The sequence below is a fragment of the Lutra lutra genome, chromosome 12 (assembly GCF_902655055.1).
Source record: "Lutra lutra chromosome 12, mLutLut1.2, whole genome shotgun sequence".
Lineage (NCBI taxonomy): Eukaryota > Metazoa > Chordata > Mammalia > Carnivora > Mustelidae > Lutra > Lutra lutra.
The window spans coordinates 93,938,848-93,959,927 of NC_062289.1; the positions used below are offsets into that span (position 1 = coordinate 93,938,848).

Genomic DNA, 21,080 nt, shown 5'->3' on the forward strand with positions numbered 1-21,080 from the left:
TTTCACTTAGCATAATACCCTCTAGTTCTATCCATGTCATTGCAAATGGCAAGATTTGAGGGTTTTTTGATGGCTGCATAATATTCCATTGTGTGTGTGTGTGTGTGTGTGTGTGTGTGTGTGTGTTTTCTGGTAATCCTTTCAGTCAGCAAATATACACTGAGCATATACTATGTGCCAGGTCCTCTGTTGGGTGTTTGGGATAGAAAGACAAAAAAACAGATTTAATGACTGGTTTCATGGAGCTTACAATCCAAACTGTACTGTCCAGCATGGTAGTCACTAGCTACATGTGGCTATTTAAATTTGAATTAATTAGGGGCACCTGGATGGCTCAGTGGGTTAAAGCCTCTGCCTTCAGCTCAGGTCATGATCCCGGGGTCCTGGGATCGAGCCCTGCATTGGGCTCTCTGCTCAGCAGGGAGTCTGCTTCCCCCACCCCCGCCTCTCTTGTGCCTACTTGTGATCTCTGTCTGTCAAATAAATAAATAAATACAATCTTTAAAAAAAAAAAATTCCCTTAAAAAAAAATTTAGTACCGCACACAAACCAGCCACATTTCAGATGTTCCATAGCCATAGGTGGCTAGTGGCTACTGTTCTAGATGGGGCAAATGTAGCACATTTCCATCATGCTAGAAAGTTCTGATATGAAGGGATCGCTGGCAATTAAACTAGCCACTTACAATAGCACTGGCTATCATATTTCTTATCACCTCCCTAATTTGTCCAGCTCTGGGGGAGAGAACAGAAAGGAAAAAGCAGGGGCTTTATTTATTTATGTGGTATTATTGGATATAGGTTATGTTTTTTTTAAATTCATCAATTCACTCCATCTTTACAATCACCTCGTTTTACAGATGAGGGGACTAAGGTTCAAGGAGGGGATGTGACTTGCCAAGCTCACACCTAGAGTAGACAGGAAACACTCCCTGATGTTCCTGGCTCCATTAATTGTGTCCTCAACACAATAAAAAGAATTTGGGAGATAATAAGAACATTTAGCTTATATGGGGCACTTCTGATGGCCATGGAAGTCACTCTCCCGAATTCTACTTTCTATAATGCTCATTCCAACCTTAGGAGGCCGAAGGTTGTCATCACCTCATTTATAGGTGAGGAAACCCAGATGCAGGAGGGAAGTGACTTGCCCAAGGCCACCCAGATGGGAAGGCACTTGCTTTTTCTGTCCACATCCTAGGCAACTCCAGTCCTGCCTGGCTTCTTCCCCATGACTCATATCCTCCTGGGGGAAGTGAGGAAAAGCCAAGTCCATTCTCCCTCCCCTGAAGTTCAATTCCAGTTGCTTGCTGGGAGCCAGGGCCAGGAGACACCAGAGACTGGTTCCCAGGCTCTCTGGGTAGATCTGGTTCCCCTGCTGTCTGATGGCTAGAGGCCCTGGGTAAGGAAACTTGGCTTTGGGACCAGACCACCCACTTCTGAGTCCAGGGGTTGGCAGGGGGTGCTGAGCAGAAGGCAGGACTGGCCTCCACCCCCTTTCTGTGTTTACCTTTTGAACTTTAATTGTGAGCTTATCTTTAAGGGAAAGAATATTCCATAAACTTAAAATAGGCAAGACTTAATTAATAGCATGCTTTGTTCTTCTGATCCTTATCTGTTCAGGAAGACACACCTCTTTTCAGTTTTGTGGGTCAAGGTGAAACTGCCTCTGGGGGCTTACCAGCAGCTGCTCCATTTTCTACTTTTGAACTCTGGTTCCCTTTGGTTTTTCCCCTCTCCTGTGTGTGGGAGGGGTTTTCCCAACTTTTTAGCCAAGACCTTTTCTAGTTATTCAGTTGCCAGTATTATATGTTATAATTATTTCTTCTTATGTAATTAATAGCTACTGTGCACTGTGGACCTACTATGGGCCAGGCATTCTGTTAAGGGCTCCTATCACCCTAGTATGGTGCCTCTTCTAATTATTTCCATTATACAGATGAGGCAACCAAGGCCCAAGAGGAGAAATGACTTTCCTGAGGCCACATAGCTTTAAAACAGTAGAGCTAGGCTTCAAATCCAGGGCTTTATGCCCCCAAACACCCATGACTAATATTTATTGAGCATTTAACTATGGGCTTCCTGGGCCCACCATGCTAGCTTGTAAAGCATGTCCCTTTTGTTTTTCTTGTTTAAAACATGTCTTCTTAGTTTTCATAATTCTACAAGCTATGTACAATTATTCTATCCATTTCACAGATGAGGAAACTGAGGCTCAAAGAGGTGAATTAATTTACCCAAAGTCACACAGTATTTAATGGCAGAACTGTGATTTGCACCAAGTGGTATCTGAGAGGTAGCCTGGTTCAGAGGCTTAGTACTAGATGAGAAACAACAACAACAACAACAAAAACCAAAGAGATTTTGGCCCTCATTGTGTGGGCAAGTCACCTAACCCTACTGAACTTTAGCTTCTCATCTGCAAAATGCTGGACATTATTTTCCCAACTTCTTGTGGTGGTTGTGAGAATAAGGGGGTGGGAATTAATGGTTATACAGAAAATGTCTATCAGGGCCTGGGTTTACAGGCTTTACCCCATTTTTGGTTGGAATTATAACGAATTTTATCTTTTAAAAATTCCCTTCCGAGTTGTCTGTATTTTCCACAAAAAGTGTGTTTTTCTTCCACAAACAAAAAAAAAAGTCTATAAAATTTTTTTGCATTTTTCCAATTTTAGTGGGAATTGATTGATGGACACCAATTTTTTTTTAAATGACTATAGCTTTATAGGGTAGCTTGAAATCAGGAATTGTGATGCCTCCTGTTTTATTCTTCTTTCTCGAGATTTCTTTGGCTATTTGGGATCTTTTGTGATTTTAGGAGTGTTTTTTCTACTTTTGTACAAAAACACCATTGGAATTTTCACAGGGATTGAACTGAGTCTATAGATGGCTTTTGGTAGTATTGACATTTTAACAATGTTAGTTCTTCCAATCCATGAACATGGAATATCTTTCCATTTATTTGTGTCTTCAATTTCTTTCACTGATGTCTTAATAGTTTTCAGAGATCTTTCACTTAGTTAAGTTTATTCCCAAGTATTTCATTGTCCCTCCCCCCCAAGATTTATTTATTTGAGAGTGAAAGAGTGTGTGTGCACAAGGGGGAGGAGCAGAGGGAGCGGGAGGGAAAGAATCCTAAGCAGACTCCCCCTGAGCATAGGGCCAGAGGCAGGGCTCTATCTCAGAACCCTGAGATCATGACCTGAGCTGAAACCAAGAGTCGGATGCTTAACTGACTGAGCCACCCAGTATGCATTTTAGAAGAGAGGTGATTACAGAGAAAAGGAGTAACAGATTTAGTTAGGAAGCCACTGAGAAAGGAACTGAACTCAGTTCTGTCTGACTCCAAAATCTCAGTTCCTGTCCCTCCATGGAGGGCGAGTTCTCCATCCTGAGAGGGCGCTTCAAGTAAATGATTAAAATAGACTTTAGGTAAATTCTGTCTCTATAGATCTACCTATTCTGAAAATTTTATATAAGTTCAGTAATACAGTTGGTGGCCTTTTATGTTTAGCTTCTTTCACTCAGTGTAATGTTTTCAAGGTTCATCCATGTTGTAGGTATATTAGTATTTCATTACTTTTTCTGGTTCAACAATAATTTATTATATAGGTAGACCACATTTTGTTTATCCATTCATCAGTTGATGGACTCTTGGGTTGCTTCTACTTTTGCTGCTATGAACATTCGTATACAAGTTTTTATGTGGACACATGTTTTCATTTTTTGGGTGAAATGGAGTGAACTTGCTTGGTCAAAGGGTTTCATTACCTTCTATAAGCCTCAGATTGACCTTCAAAGTAGGAACTATTACTTCCGCAGTTGAGCAAACTGAAACTCAGGTGTATTTCACTTGCCCGAGGCTACACAGTGAGTAAATGGTGGAGCAGGGCTTGGAACCCAGGCCATCTAGCTCAGATTCCATGCTCATCCTGCCTCTGGGTCTCTGAACTTGTGTTTTACTAAAGAGGTAGTATAATCCATCAGATACTGAGTCTCAGAAAACTGGGCCAGGCTCCTCTGTCCACAGGTAACCCAGCCAGGAATGGAATCTGAGGAGCTAAGTATCTTATTCATCTTGTGGGGTGACCAAGGATCTGAGGAACAGAAAGGAGGCCTGAGGTTATGTCTTCTGAAGCATCCCCAAAGATTTAATCCATTTTTGTGATAGTTTCTCCTGGATGAGGCTGCCTTAAGAATAAAATAAACATGAGCTCCTGGAGGTAGTATGTGGCTAGAACATGGGCTCTGCAGGTCAACTGCCTGGGAGGGAGGAAGCCCCCATCACCTCTTTGTACCTGTGATCCCCATTTACGCCATACCCTGCTCTGAGGGCTAGTCAAGTGCTGACTTATCAGGTTCCCCAAAGAGTTTTGAGAATGGGGAGTGGGATAAGACATCCTAGTACAGGACTCCAGAGGTGCCTTGAAGAGGGAAACATGTCTGTGGCAGCAACCCAGTCCAGATCCTTGCTGGATACAGGGAGGAAGTGGAACCAAGAAGGGATACTCTAAAAGTTACCCCTGTAGGATCTGACCCTAGGGGCTGGGAAGGACTTATGGGGCATTTAAATCCCTCACTGATACTCTCCATTTTGATATCCCATTTTGTTCCTTTTTGTTCTAACTAAATAATTGAGCAGTGGGTGGTTCAAAGTCTGCAGTTCTCACTCAGGACCATGGGTGGGTTTTGTTCGCTGCCTCACAAAACTCATTGCCTGGCACGTAGTAGGTAAGGTTGTCCCATAAAATGCAAAAATCCGTTAAATTTGGGATTTTAAACAAAGTACAAATTATTTTTTCATGTATGTCCCGCTTGTTTATCTAAAATTCAAACTGAACTGCACTTCCTGTATTTTATCTGCTAAATCTGCCAACCATAGTAGTAGGATCTCGAAAAATGTTTGCAGAATTTGCCCTGGCTGTGCCCTAAACTTGTGGTGTGACCGTTTGGCCAACGCTGCGACCCTCTCTGGGCCTCACTTTCTCTGTCTGAAAAGGGGGGGGGAGATCGGACAGCGACCACAATGCAGGGATCGCCAATGCCGGAAAGTGCTGCTGGGTGAACTGCCAAAGAGCAGAGAAGAAGCTCCGGTGGAGCTTACATCTCCGGACTGGGCACAGCGCACGACTCCCCACAGCAAGGCAGGGGAAGCCCCGATCCCGCCCCGATCCCGCCCCATCCCGCCCCTGAGTCGCTGGGGCGGGCCCGAGGCTGTCGCCATGGATACACTGGTAGCCTGGAGAGCCCCTCCCCCACAAGGCCACGCATTTCCGCTGCGTTGGAGCCTTCTGATTGGACGGCCTCCTGGACGCTACCACCGGCCCTGAGCCCGCTAAGGGGTGGGGGCAGGGTGTTGTCCTCGTGGGACTTGTGCCCTGAAGACCTGTGCTTGTGGCCTCTCTAGGGAGGATGGGTTTTCTGCCTCACAAGAAGAAAAAGACCTAGGCTCATGTCGGAAGAGTGTCCACTGCTACTCCTTCTAGAGCTTATGTTCATTCCTCTCCCTGAGAAAGGAAGAGGGGGCGGAAAAGTCGGCAACGCCCCCTCCGGAGCCCATTCGGTCCCAAGAACTGGAGCACCGGAAGTGTTGGCGACGTGTCAGTGCGCCCTACTCTAAACCTTCCCTCCTAGGCCACCTTTCCTATTCAGCTGCGGGATTCCGGGGCCGCCTGGGCGCTGCACCCCGCCACTTCCGCATTGAACCGCCGCTTCAACCGAACTCCCAACCTCTGCGCGCGCTCCCTCTCGAGCCTGATGGTTGGGCCGGCGCCTGAGAGTAGCCACGCCCTCCCCCTCGCCTGGCAGCCAATGGACGGGTGTTTCCCGGCGGGGTAATGGGTAATTAATGAGGGTCGGGCGCTGATTGGCTGCAGGATCGTGGCCGGGGGCTGGGCGACGGGGTAGGTTGTTCCTGAGGTGGGAGGCACCCGTGGCTGAGAAGGAGGCCTGAGAGCGACATGTCCCCGGCGGCTGAGGCAGAGCGGCTCGTGGCGCTGTTTTTCTGAGTCCGGGGCGGCCTGGCGGCCGGCTGAGGACGAGGGTCGGCGGAGGCTGCCCTGGCTGTGGTGGCCGCCATGCTGGGGGCCCGGGCGGTTGAGGGAGCTGCCGTGGCGCTCCTGCGACTGCTACTGCTGCTGCTGCTGCCGGCGCTCCCGGGGCCGGGGCTCGGCGTGGTCGGCTTGGCGGGGGCCGGGCTCCCCGAGAGCGTCATTTGGGCCGTCAACGCGGGCGGCGAGGCGCATGTGGACGTGCACGGGATCCACTTCCGCAAGGACCCTTTGGAAGGCCGGGTGGGCCGAGGTGAGAGCCCCTCAGCCAAGCCGTGGGATCAGGGCCTGCCGTGCTGGGCGCAGCCGGCTGAGGGCTGCGGGCCCTGAGCTCCCTCCTCGACCCTGGGGCCATGTCTCTGGAGCCAAGTCTCTCTGCAGTTTGCTCAGGGACCCGGTCCGAGCTCAGAGCCTGACGCTGGCTCGAAGCTGCGAAGAACGATTGAGGCAGAGTTGGCGAGAAGTTATATTTGGACCTCACATCCTGCATTTTCTTAACCCCTCACTTCCACCCGATCTGGGAAAGTAAAGTCGAGGGCGGCCTCCTGCTACCTCGAGGCCTCACGGGTTGTCGGTTATCAGAGTCCCAGGCTTGGATGGTTTTGCTCTCCTATCAAGACGGTTCCTGGTAGATTCCTGCCATCCCAGAAACCAGCCACTTTCCTTCCCCCTTCTGCAGGAGCGGGGCTTGATCCTTACCATAGAAAGGAATCTTCGAAGAGGATGGGCCAGGAAAGTTTGATTGTAGTCTCCTCCGCGCCCCCCACCCCTTTAGAGCTGGGAATCTGTGCTTAAAGGTGGAAGTTGAGGCCCCTCAGAGGGTGGTTATATTGAAGCCATCCTGCACGTGAGGCTGATTAAGAGTGTCAGCTGGTCTGCCAGTGTAAGATCTTGAGTATTGTGTCCCACAGTGTGTAGATCTTGTCCTAAGCGGTCTTGAAAGGTAGGATTCCAGTATATGGGAAAAATGATTTTGACTCAACTGAGGAGCAACAGCAGTTTTTAGAGAGCTGCGCAGTTCTCAAAGCTAGCGTAAGAATAGCCGGCAGAGCTGGTTAAAAATGCAAATTCTGGGCCTGATAGATTAAACCCACGTTTCTGCACCGGGAGCTTTTGATGTTGGTCATCCCCAGACCAGACTTTGGGAAAAAATCTGCTCTAGACTCTGTTTCTTCTGTAAATGGGATTGGACAACAGTTTAAGAGGGAAGCTCCTTACTTCGTGTGTTGGAAGGAGATTTATGTTGTATGCTGGGTTCGGAGGCTGCCAGATTGGCAGTATGCCATCTCCAGAAAACCAAGAGACAGACTTTCTCTCATTCTTTCCACGATGCCCAGATTTGGCTCTTGCCTTTAGGAAAGGGTTTAACTTCGTTCTTCCAAGATAATTGCAGTGTCCTGGAGTTTGTTCTGTTAGTGAGTTTATTGCTTCCATACATGTGAGAGTGTTGGGACACAGGGCTGTTTTCTGAAGTTCTATGTTTGTCTTGGAATTTAGTTAGCCCTGGCATGTAGGTCTCAGTAGCCTGGGTTCAGCTGAGTCAGGGCTCCAATCTTTAGCAAGCTGTAACAGCAGCCAAAGCCAGACTTCACAGAAGCAGGAGGTCATTGCTATCTCCATCCTGGACCCTTCCTCTTTCTTCATGGGTGTGGGCAGGGAGGAAGGAGCCCTTGAGGAAACTCGAGACCGTTTGTGGACTTTGCCTCTTGAGATAGCAGTGGTGAGGACAGCGTGCAGATGGTTTCTTTCACTTAACAGATACCAGGCTTCACATAGGTTACATTACCCTGTTAGGTTTATTGTGTGGAGGAAAAAGCTGAGACAATACAGGTTTAGTTCCCAGCTCTTCTTATTCGGAAATCCTGGTTTTAATTTGCTGGTGTAGGTGATTTTGGGGGTGGAAAGGGGGAGGTGCTGGTGCTGGTCAGCATTCAGCCAGGCTAGGCTCTACATTCTTGGGGTTATTGGTTCATGGTTGCAGTTTCTTTGGAGTTTATTGTAGCAGGTAAAATTACACGAGACCTACCCAAGCCCATGTGTACTGGAGCCCTATTTTGGACCCCGGCCTTTGGGGCACTCTGTAAACAGAGGTTCCCTGCTCCACTCTATCAGAGTATGGCAAACGTTGACTGTGAGTTGTAGCAGTAGGAGGGGGTAGACGAGGAGGAGAGGCTCGTGGTCAGCTGCAGCTTGAGACCAGCCTATTGCAACGTTGCGCTTACTGGGTTCCTGAGAGTCATTTTTGGTGGCCTTAGATCTGGGCCTGAGATGTGATTCAGCTTCCACTCTCAGGAGGCAGCTCTCTAATTTGTTTCTGTGCTGAGGAGTTGGCACCACCAAGGAAGGGTAGCTGTTCACTCTGCCTTCCCTTCTCTGGCACTGGTTAGGAGGGGTGTGCCACGTTCTTGGAGACCCTTGCTTCATGCGGCTTTTTACACTAGTTGCAGGAGGAACTGCTGTTTTATTTCTTTTGCCACATTCCTGTGGTATTGCTTCTAGCGTGCTGAAGAAATTTCATTTTATGTTGACTGAATTCAGGTATTTGTTGCCAAGTTAATCCAGATAAGGGTTTGGCCTGCTTTTGAACTTGGTTTTTCTCTGTAGTGTCTTTGTAGTTCAGCATTCTTGTAACTGTGAGTGGCCTAGGGCACCTAGTGGCTTTTGCTTTCATAGGCACTCCATAATATTTATTCAATTTCATTTCTGCCTTGAGGATAGCTAGTGCTCGTCGGAGATACTTATAGCCTGGGAAAGGCTTTTTCAACTTGTGTGCTTCACCAGATGGGAGTACCACTATGCTTCGGCAATGCTCAACTTGGGTTTTTGGCATGCTGAACATTCCAGGTTCTTTTCAACTTGCTCATTCTGGGTTCCTCCTGACTGAGGAGGAAAAGACTTGGTTATTTGGCCTGAGAGCATAGAACTTGGCTTGGTTTTAGGAGAGGCTATTTCCTCTTCATAGAAAGATACCTGCTGATCATTTGTATGACCTCGAAGAACACGCTTTACCTCTGTGGGCTTTGTTTTCCTTTTTTAGTATAACTTACCATTGTTTTAGAAATCAGTGGCCCCCATCTGAAAACTGTCCTATGGGTTAAAGCGTTTCTTTTCTGTGCTCCATGACCTTTTACATGAAGTTGCAACTAGGGCACATCATAGTTCAGAGGAGTAAAAGGGTGGCTTAGAGCATGAGCCTATCAGATTACTAATTCAGCAAGCCGAAGGAAGACCCTTTGCTGGGCAACCTTCCTTTTGGCTGGGGAGGGATCTGGCTTTGGGGAGATGAGAACTTAAAAGTGGATGAGAGTCACTGCTCCTTCTGATTTGCTCAAGGCTTGGGATTTGTTTAGAATTCTCTCCCTATCTGTCACCTAAGAGGCAGGCTTCATCAGCAGGGCCCTCCAAGTAGCAGAATGTCATAGGTAGAGAATTCAGATTGGTGGTATCCCCCATTTTACAGGTGATAAAACACCTGGAGAAAATAATTTGTTCCAGATCACATCATATAGGCAGCAGAGCCAGGATTCAGATCCAGGCCTGTCTTACAGGAAAACAGGCTGAATTTTTCGAGTAGCCTAGCTCTTCCATTGTCCTGAACTAAGCAGCATCAGACAAAATGTAGGCCCTTTGGCCCCCTTCCTTTCTGGTTAACTGGCTGAATTCTGTTGGGCCAACTTCAGCAGTGTGGTGATTATGTACACTTCACTGTATTTTAGAGAAATCTGTTTAGCTGTGAATACGTAAAGTCTAAGGAAGAAAGAAAAATGTCCTTTTTGCCGCTGTGTCTCTTGGGACTTGGGCAAATGCAACTTTACATGTGGCAGATCTCCTGGGAAAGCGACTTGGGCTTTAAAGGGAAAATATTTAAAGGTAATTCCAAGATTGTTAAGTAGTTTTTACTCCCATGGCTGAGTTTTCTTAGTTGTGAGACTAAGGCTGTTACAGATTACATTACTGTCAGTTTTTCACTTTTTCCACTCGGCAGGAAAAAAAAGAAGATTCCCCACACATGCACAACATTTTGTGTGTATCTAAAAAACAAATCTGGTTAATGTTCAAATTTGTAGGGATCATGGTTCTCATGGGAGAAGGAAATTCTTAGAACTCAAGTGGAAGAGAAATAGCAGTTTTTTAATCTTTATGGGTTTGTGCCCTCGTGTAATGGTTTGAGCCTGGGAAAGAGCTGAGGCGTGTTGGCAGTGCATCCTTTGTAGTGCTTCTTCGCACCCTTCTTTGATTTCTTGAGAAGAAGTAAGAAAAAAGTCTGAAGACAAAAGTGCAATGAGTTTCCTGTTGCATTGTCTCATCAGGTCCATCTGATGTCATGGCTAACTATTCACTTACAGGAACTAACTGTTATGTTTATTTTTTTGAGGGCTTGACCTTAGTCACTCGCTCTTTCAGTTACTCTTTTACCTCCCTTGGAGATAAAAGATCCCCTTGGAGTTTTGATGATTCAGAAGATAAAGCTCCAGGGATGACTGCTCGTGGACATCTCCCAAAGGATCTAGGTGCCAAATGTCTTCAGAGTCCCTGTGTGAGATTGGAAGGTGGTCTTGAAATCCTAATTCTAGGCTGGAGGAGAGACTGGGCCTGTACCAAAATCACTGCTAAGTCTGTAGTTGGAAAGTAGATTTGTGGAGCACTGGAAAGCCTCATTGTGTTTACATGATAAAGGAATCAGAGAAGCTACTTTTGGAAGGAGGAAGCATAGCTGTTCATCTCTGGGGCTGGAGTGTGGTTGGTGTCTTATGTTTGAGGAAAGACCCCAGTCTACTTTGTTACGGGGCAGGAGACTGACCCAAGGTACGTAACTTTTTACCTTTTTTTTTTTTTTTTTTTTTTTTTAGTGTAATCTCTATCCCCAAAATGGGGCTTGAATATTCATGACTCTGAGATCAAGAGCTGCATGCTCTACCAGCTGCGCCACCCAGGCGTTTTTTTACTTTTACCCTGCAGTAAGCCTTGTCAGTCTGTGAAATGGGAAAGGTGGCTCCCCAAGGACTTGGACATCTTAGGCCAAAGGTGCCATTGGACCTTGGCAGGTTTTTTCTTGCTAGGCTGGCTCTAGCCCTGTGCAGAGAATAGCGTGGCTTCACTGGTCCGCAGGCACCTCCTTTGTTGTTTGTTCGTTCAGCAAATCATACGGAGTTGCTGCTTATGTGCCAGCCACCTTGTTAGGTGCTGGGGACACAATGGGAACTTTTTTCCTTCAAAAGGTTTAACTTAAACCAAAGGTTTAACTGGAGGAATGTGCAAGAGAGAATAGGTGACGTTGAGTGTTTTGAGTTTGTGAGAAGTTAGGTGCTTACACGTAAAGGAAATTAGAGAGCATCACACCCTTCTTTTTATGAGCATGTTTCTCTTTACCAGCCTTGGAACTCTGTGAATGAAAATCATAAAAAGCAACTAAGCTTGTATCTTACTTATAGTAAAAACAATGCAGAAATGACTTTCCTAACATAAACTGTTTTAGACTCTTGAGCTTCTCTGAATTGAAAGAAAAAAAAAAGCAACATACATTTTTTGAACTTAATCATCTTGCAGAGTTCTTGGCCATCCCCCCTATTTTATGAGGTTTCTCTGAAGCTCCTCTTTTCAGGGAGTCAGGAGCTATAGCTATCGCCTGTTTTCTTCCTGTCACTCTCTGTGCAGTTGAGGAAAGTCATTTTAATAGGCTTTTAAAAAGTTCTGCTCTGAGGGTTAGGGAGCTGTTGGGATTACTAGTGTTTGGTTTCTTTGACTTTATTCTTCCTTGGTAATGGCTCTCTGATTCTTGCCTTTGTGTCCGGTCTCTTTAGAGCTAGGCAGAGAGGGGGTGGTCCCTTCCCCTGGGAGGGTTACTAGCATTGCCCTGGAAATGGCAGTTCTGGGGTCTCTGCTCTTTTTGTGTGCCTTGCCTCTGATGTGGTCTCTCTTTGTTTTTTGTCCCCAGCCTCTGACTATGGTATGAAACTGCCAATCCTGCGTTCCAACCCGGAGGACCAGATCCTGTATCAAACAGAGCGGTACAATGAGGAGACTTTTGGCTATGAAGTGCCCATTAAGGAGGAGGGGGACTACGTGCTGGTGTTGAAATTTGCCGAGGTCTACTTTGCACAGTCCCAGCAGAAGGTGAGGCCTGGTCAGTGGGACATTGCCACTCTTGGATAGTCCCCTGCTATGGGCCAGAGAGTGTAAGAGCCTCCCCAGAAGGGAGGAACAGGTGAGCTTTGAGGAAAAGCTGGATCCCTTCTGCCCCTAGAGAAGCAATGTCCCATAGCTCACAAGGCTGCACCTGCCCTGGGGGTTGGTGACAGAGGCAATGCCAGAATCTTATTTTTTTGGCAATTAACCGATCCCAATTGTCCTTCTTGGTTGTTAGCGCCTTCTTGATTTTAGCCTAATTTTTTTCCTGTCTCTTCTTGTGAATTTCCTTCTGTCCATGTCAAGCTTTTTGTTTATATTCTTTGTTCCTTAAGGCCGGTATGAGACCTGGACAATGAAAGAACATGGCTTTGATTTAGCTCATGTAAAGAACTCTGTACCCTTGACTGTATCCAGCCCTGTCATTCAAAAAACTATTTCTGAACTTGAAGCCCGGGCAGGTACATGATGTCCAGCTGCTAAAGGGGTATGAAGCTGATGGTTTTGACATTGTATCTCTCTCTTTTTTAATCATGGAAGGTATTTGATGTGCGATTGAATGGCCATGTCGTGGTGAAGGACTTGGATATCTTTGATCGTGTTGGGCACAGCACAGCTCATGATGAAATCATCCCTATGAGCATCAGAAAGGGGAAGCTGAGTGTCCAAGGGGAGGTGTCTACCTTCACAGGGAAACTTTACATCGAGTTTGTTAAGGTAATGTCTTCCCTCTGCCCTCCGGCTGAGTAAATGTTTAAAAGGAATGGGTGCAGGGGAATGTTTATTGCCGTGTGGTGCTGACCATAGTTTCCCGTTTCCTAGGGGTACTATGATAATCCCAAAGTTTGTGCACTCTACATCATGGCTGGGACAGTGGATGGTAAGTGGCATTTTAACCTTTGACCTTCTTTTTCCCTTGGGGTAAAGGGTGTGGTTGAGGAAACCCCTGGGGAAATAAGGTAGCTGATCACTCTGCGAGAACACTTAAAGCCAAGCTGTGGGGAGATTGGATGGGGATGATGTGCAGCGTGGTGCTGGCCATAAGCTTTGGAGTAAGCTCTGTGTTTAAATTTTGCTGTTCCCACTTAATCAGGTCTTTGGTTTTGGACAAATTCCTTTAACATCACTGTAAATTTGGCCTAATAATGGTACCTATTAGTGTGCACTGACCCTTGTAGTCTTTTGGAATTGCCTAAAACTTGTCCTTAGTCTCTTTCTTTGACCTCTATTTCCTGGGGGGCAAAAAGGGAAAAGGAGGTGTCCTTTTGCGTCTTGGTGTGCTCTGAGAGTCCAGAATTGCTGGACTGCACTAGACAGGAGTTCAATTACCAGTGTCTCCTGGTCCTTGGGACCAAGCCTTAGGGTGTATCACTTTCTCAGTGTTGTGATGATCCTGCCCTCCAGCTTCCCAGGCTGTTTTTTTGCCGGGAAAGCTTGTGTCTTAGTGACTTTTCTCCTCCATTCTGCCTCTGTACTTTTTCCCAGCTCTTCCTGAATGCACCAGGGAGCTCATCCTGTTGCCTTGATGTGTCCCCAGATGCGGTGTTCTGATATCTAGGCAGATGTCCTGCCACAAAGACAGATTTGTAGCTTGAGTCCCTGAGGAGGAGGCAGAGCAGAGGGGTAGTATGTGCTGACAACCCAAGGCTCTGGGGCTCAGCCTTTCCTCAGTTGCTGGGTGGATCAGAAAGGGAATGTGGGATTGTGGAGGCTGCAGGAGGGATTTGAAAAGGTTAAGTTTTGGGTGTCGGGTCATTGTCTCTGTTCAGTCTGGTTCTCCTGTGGTTCTGAAAAAATAGGACAGGAAGGGGAGATAGCGAGCCTCCCTGGCATAGGGCTTTTACTGTGCTTTCGTTAAATCTAAAGAAGACTACCGTTTGCAGCAATCTGCTATTCTCTAGGCCAGCAGCTGTTTCTGCTACTTCTCTTTTTTCCTGTGGACCCTGCTTAGGTCACATCATCTCTTTATTGTGGCTCATTTATGGCTCTTAAGAGTCTCACTTAAATGCTGTGGGTCTTACTTAACAGGTGTCTGTTTTCTTGTGTCAGATGTACCAAAGCTGCAGCCTCATCCAGGACTGGAGAAGAAAGAGGAGGAAGAGGAAGAAGAAGAATACGATGAAGGGTCTAATCTCAAAAGACAGACCAATAAGAACCGGGTGCAGTCAGGCCCCCGCACGCCCAACCCCTATGCCTCAGACAACAGCAGCCTCATGTTTCCCATCCTGGTGGCCTTTGGAGTCTTCATTCCAACCCTGTTCTGCCTCTGCCGGTTGTGAGAACAAATATCATCCTGAACTGGGTGGAGGGGTGAGGGAAAGAAACCAAACATACTGGTTTTGGTTTCTGTATTTTTTCACAGTGATTAACAAAACAAACAAACAAAAAACACATACAAAAATTAAAGGAGAAAAAAAGAGGCAGAGTGGGTACAGAGCAGCCCTCATCCACCACTGGTCCCAGCCCTGCTTCAGTCCTTGTGCTCTCTTTGTGGCTGGCCCCAGCCGTCTCTTTCCTCTCCAGGGTACTTAGGGTAAAGTGGATCCTACACATTCAAGGATCCTAGTCTGCACATCTAGTGGAAAGGACTCTGAACCCAGAGCAGACACGGTTCCCTTTTTTTTTTTTTTTTTTTTTAAAGATTAGAAATTAACAGCAGGGAAATGTCATCTTATTACCTGAGAAGACCAGCACTGGGAGTTGGGTATGTTCTGAAGTGATGTCCAGATAAGTTTTCAGATGTCCTGGGATTGAAAGTGTGTGTGCTTTGTGTATGTGTGAAGGTGTATAATTTGTGTGATAAAGACGAAAACAGGGGGATTAAACAAAACAAGAAAGAAAAGTAGATACTCCCTTACGTGGAAGCCTTTCTGGTTTCAGCCCAGTGATGGTTCCACCTTCGGTGTTTGCGCTTTGTCATTGCCTGTCTCCCTGCCATGTGCCAGTTAGAGGACTGTCTGGTATCCAAGACGATTAGTTTATGTCAGGTCCTCAAGCTGCCTCTGACTTGTTACCACAACAAATCATTTTGATTTCCGTGCCTGTTGGGGACTTGATTTCCTCTCATTTTTCGCCCCCTTAATCTGGCTCATTTGAAATCTTTCTCTCAGTCATCCCGCTAAGTTATTGCCAAGAAGGGAAGGAGACATGGGGATCGGAGTTTCCCTTTGCTTGAATGTCTTATCCTCTACCGCCTCACCTTGTTGGTACCTCCCTCCCTGGATCTCTGAGCCAGCAGCCAGGAGGACCTGACCCAGCAGTTCTTTTACTGGCCCCTCTGTAGGGTCTTGCTGCCAGGGGACAGGGATGCTTTCCAGCCTGCAGCAACAGAACACTTGACCTTAAAAGTCTTTTCTGGTCTTTGGATTAGAAAAGGCTTACGTTAGCATAACTTAAGAGCCACCTCAGAGACTTGAACCCTACTAAGTGACCACTGTTTAGAGAGTCTAGTACCTGATGTTTGTTTATTCCCATCTTGTGTCTGTGGCACAAGTCAGCCAGTTTTGATTTATGCCCAGGGCTGTCCCACAGAACTAGACCGATTGTCTGTATCTGGCCCAAGGGCGCCTCTCACCGATCTTAATAGTATACCCCTGTGCCCTTTCACCTCCCTATGGGTTCTTGGTGTGACGGGGCTGAACTGCCCGTAGTCCACCATAGTCCTGGCAGCTCTGAAGCCAACCTTAGCATCTAAGCATCTGTCTTAAATTCCCTGGAAAAAAACCTCTGCAGGAAATGAAGCTTCCCTGTTCCCTTCCTTTCTGGTCACCGTTACCCTTTTCCCAGTTAGGCAGCAATGAGGGAGGACCCAGCCAAGCTACAAGGAATTCTGTGAATGGAAGGCAGCAGGATTAGCTTCTGCTTGGGCTCCAACAGCATAGAATCTCAAGACAAGGCACATCGCTCTAGAATGTGTTTAATTTTGTCTTTTTTTTTTTCCTTCAATGTTTTTAAAGAGCTCCATATATTTGAACTATTCGTCATGTGACAAATTAAGTAGCCTTTGGGCTCATGTCCTGGGTTTTGACTCTTGATGAGTTACTCTGGGCCAGCATTTAGTCCTTGAGAGTTGGCGCCCTTTATTTTAGCTGTGACTTAGGCCTCAGTAGTAGGGTATTGAGTCAGCCATCTGGGATGGCTATGGCCTGAGGCTGCGGTAAGGGGAACGCTTCTGGAGTGCGTCACAAAGCTCCCTGCTTTAAAGGGTGACATCTATGGCCTTGGTCCTGGGGACGCCCTGCCTGGGGCAGTGGACATCCTGACGATTAATTGGGCTCCCGACAGTGGCGTCGGTTTCTCTTCCATCAGAACTCCCCACAGCCGTAGGCCACTGCCAGTGGAGTAGACGAGATGAGAAAGGAGGGCGGGCTGCCTCCATTTTGCCTTGTTTGTTAGTTTGCCTGGGTCTCTGAGGAAGGAGGGGTCCCGCCTCCTCACCTCATCCCATTCCTTCAGTGACTCAGAGTCTCAGAAGGAAACTCTGGCTCCTGGGGCCATTTCCTAATGGTACTGTAAGCCAAGCAGCTTTTCTTGCAAGCCCACCCCTGTTTCCAAGCCCACTCCTTTCCCCTGAGCTCAGGGATAGGGATGGGCATTTTCCTCTGCTTGTGTCCGAAAGGAAGGAACATCTTTCTATGGCTCACAAAAACTAAAGGAGAAGTGAGGAAACAGGAAGAAGTATGGTGGGGGCTGGGGTAGAGTCCCCTGGAGCCAAGCCCACCCCGCTAACAGAGCTGCCCAGGGCTAGTCACAACTGGCCCATGATGCTGAACTTGAAAGCTTTTTTTTTTTGTTTGTTTTTTGGTTTTTTGTTTTTGGCTCCTCCAAGATGATATAGGTACATGAAGTTTAGGTTAAAGGGGTGGGGTGGGGCACTCTTTATTTTTATTTTTGTATTGTGTGTGTCACGAATTCCTCTGTTCATCGTTTGCTTTTTGCACTGTTTGTTCCCCTGACTATATTTTGAGCTAGTGCTAGGACCAGGCGGCTACGCTATAGGGAGTCTATCTAGGGTCGGGGAGGTGATGAGGGATGCCACTTAGGCCTGGAGAAAGGGAGATCTGGGCTCTTCTCCTGGATCCATGCCCTCCTAGGTTTTTAGATTTCCTTGACCCCAGCTGGCCAAAGCCAAGAGCAGATGGCCAAGATGAAACTCCTTTTTCGGTTCAGTTTCTGGGTGGACTACACAAAGATGTCTTCTGGGGATGGGCTGAGAGTGTGAGCCTAGCTCTGATTTGGGTCAGGGGCCAGCTGGCCATTTTGGGTTTTACTCATGCTGGCTGAAACGTTGTGCCAGGAAAGTATCTGTGGGACACATGTCCCCTAAACCAGATCCATTTTCCATAAAGTCTCCGCTATGGAGGAGAAGCTGCTCAGTGGATATCTTGAATTCTGGTGACTTGAAAGATGGTTATCTTCAAGTGTCAGTGGTGTCAGACTCCCAGGGGTGCCAGAGGACCTGCAGGGCCACTGGCTGGTTTGAGAGTGTGACCTTGTTCTCTTTTTCCCGCTGTTTGCATAAGAGATACTGGCCTGAAATTGGGGGATCACATTAGAGGTCAATTAAGCTTTGAAGAGATGAGGTGAGGTTTAAGTTTACCTCCCCCATTCTGTGCCTGGAAACTGTTTAATCCAGTTTCAGAATTGTGTTTTGACTTCTTTATCTTTTTGGAGAAGCTTCTGTTTTAAGGAATTTCTCTTCCTTCTTATCCTGCCTCTGCTTTCTCCTGAGAAGGCCTGGCCATGGCTTCTAGAATCTCAGTTGAACTCCAGAAAACAACAGCAGTATTTTCCCTTTCCTAGCAGATAGACTCCTTTGTCTAGAAATTGGCTCACCTTGGGAAGCCCAGGGAAAGAGTCCACAAGTTCTCTACCCTCCCTGGAGATTGGGGCAGGACCCACCCCGGTCAGCACAGTGCCTTTTCCTTTCCTGCTCTGAGCCAGGGTGGGCATTCCCTCTAGATTCAGGTCTGGGCAGGGGTCTTACAGTCCCTGCTGTGGGGCTGCTTCCCCATCCCTCCCCCCTTACCCTTTGCTGGCCGGCTCTGACCTAATTCAAGTGTCTTCTTGCCTCGAGGAGCCTTAATGGCATCAAGTGGCAACATGTAATATTGTCCTCCATGTCTCTCCAAAGGACCTAGGAGAGCAGGTGAGCTTTCCAAAGTGAAAGACTAACAGATGCTCCTGTTCAGAAAGAGGGAAGGAGGAGATGCTTTGGGCCTCCTCCTGCTGTGGCCCTAGGGAAGGAGCCTGGGGTAAGGCTAAGTGGTAGTGCAGAAGCAGAACCAGAAACACCTGGGATGTGTTCAAAACTCTTAGAAGAAGTCTGCTTCTCTTCTGTGGAAAGATCTAATTAGGGTTCAGAGAGCTCTAAGAAAATTGCAAAGAAGCCTTAATGTTCATGCTTCAGAGGGATCAGAGTAATTTTTCCCTATTCGTCCGAGCTCAGACTCTTTCTGTATTTAGACCTCTCCTGGGGCAAGAGGGCTAGATTTCCTCATTTTATTAGGAGACCAGATTGGCATCAGTGGGTCAGCTGCCCAGCTAGGGCGGGTTTCTTTGTACATGGGTGGCTTGCTGCCGATCTAGTTTGTCCTTCCCTAGCTGCCTTTTGGCTCGCCTGCCTTTGGTTGCCAAATCATTTTGATAAGAGCAGATGATTTGGGGACTGGCTGGGTTGGCAGGAAAAGAGCAGAATAGATCTCTTGGGACAGTCCACTCCCCCTCACACCCCCCTCCCGCCCCCCAGGAGTATAAAAACAAGGAGCCAGGATTGTGCTGGTAGCCGGGGAAACAGTAGTCCTGTTCGAGTTGGCCCTGGCACCTCAAACATCCAGGCAGGCTTGTGAGATGGGGGCACATAGCACTAGGAAAAGCCAAACTTGATTCTCACCTCTATTTTGAGCTTCAGTGCGTTATTTCAGTATGAGGGAAAACAACAACAAACTGAAGTGTGCTTTCCGTCCTTTTAAAGGACAACTGTCGGGAAAGGAGAGCTGAGTTGCCAGGTGGGAGGGGAGAATTGGCAGGGAGATCTTCACGGCAAACCAGGAATGAGGCGTTTTTGATTCTTCTCTTCCCTGGTGTGTCATGATCCAGGGAATGAAAAGGAATTTGACCCTGGATTAGTCCCCTCCTTGGATTTTCCTTCTGCCATGTTCTCATGCACTAGGACCAGCCACCCATTCTGAGCTCAGAGCAGCCTCTTCAACCATTACTGACCTAACCTGACTTGTCAGGAAACCCATCCCGCCCCTCCAGATCGGGCCTGGTTGCTCTATTCTGTACCAAGTACTGGAGAATAGTGTCAAGTTCTTAGTAGCCCTGGTAGCTCCTAGATTCCCATCTTCTCCCTGTGGAGGTCAAACCAACTCTTCATCTGTAGCCACAACATGCATTTGCAGCAGCACAGTGAGATGTGATCGAGGGGCTTTGAACCTGGCTGGCCCGGGAAAGCAGTAGGGGTGGATAGAGCTGTCTTTCCTTCTGGGCTTTCTCCATCTGTCCCTACCCTTTACATGCCCCACCCTACTCCCACCAAAAAGTAAAAAAATCAGGATGTTTTTCACTGTCCATTGCTTTGTGTTTTAATAAACAATTTGCAGTGACACTGTTGAGATTGAGTTTGAACTTGATTGCAAAGAGATGAAGTGATGGGGTGGGAAAGGGGAGACCCAGGGGCTCACTTGGCTGCAAAGGGCTCTCCTGTGACAAGACTAGGGGCTTTTGCCCATTTGGTTAAGGGAATGAAGTTCTGTAAAACTGCCTGGCCATTTCAGCCAGCAGTGCATTCAGGGAAAAATAAACAGTTGTTTTGTTTTCCACTTTCACTGCTACACCAGGACATGACTGTCTCCCTCCCAGTGCACATTTTTCCCTCCGCTTCCGTGACAGCCTGTGGACAGATCAAGCCCTGGGACAGGTTTCTCTCACTCTCTCTTTTTTTTTTTTTTTTGAGAGAGCGAGAGTGTATGCTGTGGGGTTGGAGTGGGGAGTGAACAGTGAGAGAGGGAGAGAATCTTGAGCAGGCTTGGCGTGGGCTCAACACAGGGTTCAGTCTCACAACCTTGAGATCGTAACCTGAGCCAAAATCAAGAGTCAGATGCTTAACCCAACTGAGCCACCCACGTACCCTAACTGCATTCTCTTTTTCTAGTGTGTTGTCAGTGTTGAGTGTTGAGTATACATTGGGAAGGGGCAGAAGGACCGAAGGATGTTTTTCCTGTAATTTATCCACCTCGTTTTACAGCCGAGGAACATGAAACTTAAAAACTTAAGTAATTTTCCGCAGGCTAGTCCGTAAACAGTCAAGGCAGGCTTCAAACTCTGCCTGCCTGCCTGCAAAGCCTCTGTTCTTTCTAAGGCTGTAAGGATAATTGTAGATATCCCTTATGGGATATGAAATGGACGAGGCACAATGCCAAACACTTACACGTTACACAGATGTTAACACCTGTTTAATCTTCAACACACCAGTTGGTATGAGCCTTTCATAGGTGAAGTGACTTGCCCAAGGCCATACAGCCCGCAAAAGACAGAGCTGGGATTTTACACCCAGACTCTGGCTCCTGATCATTACTCCCTTACTACTCTCATTACCTCTGCTTACCACACAATGCTAAGAGACTGGCTCCAGGCTCTAGAACGTACCTGCTAAATTTCCTCAGCAGCTGTGGAGGCTGCTGGTATGAAGAGAAGGCGGAAGAGTTTGGCCTTAAAGGGCAGAATTCAAGAATTCTGAGGCCAGTGTTGGTGGAGTCTGTTCTCAGGGCCCAAATAAACCAGGAGGCCCATGGAGCCTCTTTCTTAGTTCGAGCCCACCCATAACTAGAGTTCTTTACTAATTCAGACCTAGCTGTTACTATTTCAAGCAGTTTTCCATGAGCTGCCAAATGGGGGAAGA

At 47.2% G+C, this 21,080-nt stretch overlaps 1 protein-coding gene across 1 annotated transcript; it reads left to right on the top strand.

Moving 5' to 3' along the window:
• The first annotated feature begins 5,912 nt into the window (after positions 1–5,912).
• Positions 5,913–19,792, top strand: MLEC (malectin). The gene is made up of 5 exons (XM_047696522.1): positions 5,913–6,305; positions 11,988–12,166; positions 12,719–12,895; positions 13,001–13,058; positions 14,228–19,792. The coding sequence occupies exons 1-5, from the start codon at positions 6,080–6,082 to the stop codon at positions 14,455–14,457; spliced, it is 870 nt and encodes a 289-aa protein (XP_047552478.1). The 5' UTR covers positions 5,913–6,079; the 3' UTR covers positions 14,458–19,792.
• Positions 19,793–21,080: the final 1,288 nt, after the last annotated feature.

What these genes read in the sequence shown, in the direction of transcription:
- MLEC (XM_047696522.1), top strand. Translation starts at nt 6,080, where the DNA reads ATGCTGGGGGCCCGGGCGGTTGAGGGAGCTGCCGTGGCGCTCCTGCGA. An exon ending in TTTACATCGAGTTTGTTAAG is followed by an intron (nt 12,896 to 13,000) that starts GTAATGTCTTCC and finishes CCCGTTTCCTAG; the next exon opens with GGGTACTATGATAATCCCAA. An exon ending in CATGGCTGGGACAGTGGATG is followed by an intron (nt 13,059 to 14,227) that starts GTAAGTGGCATT and finishes TTCTTGTGTCAG; the next exon opens with ATGTACCAAAGCTGCAGCCT.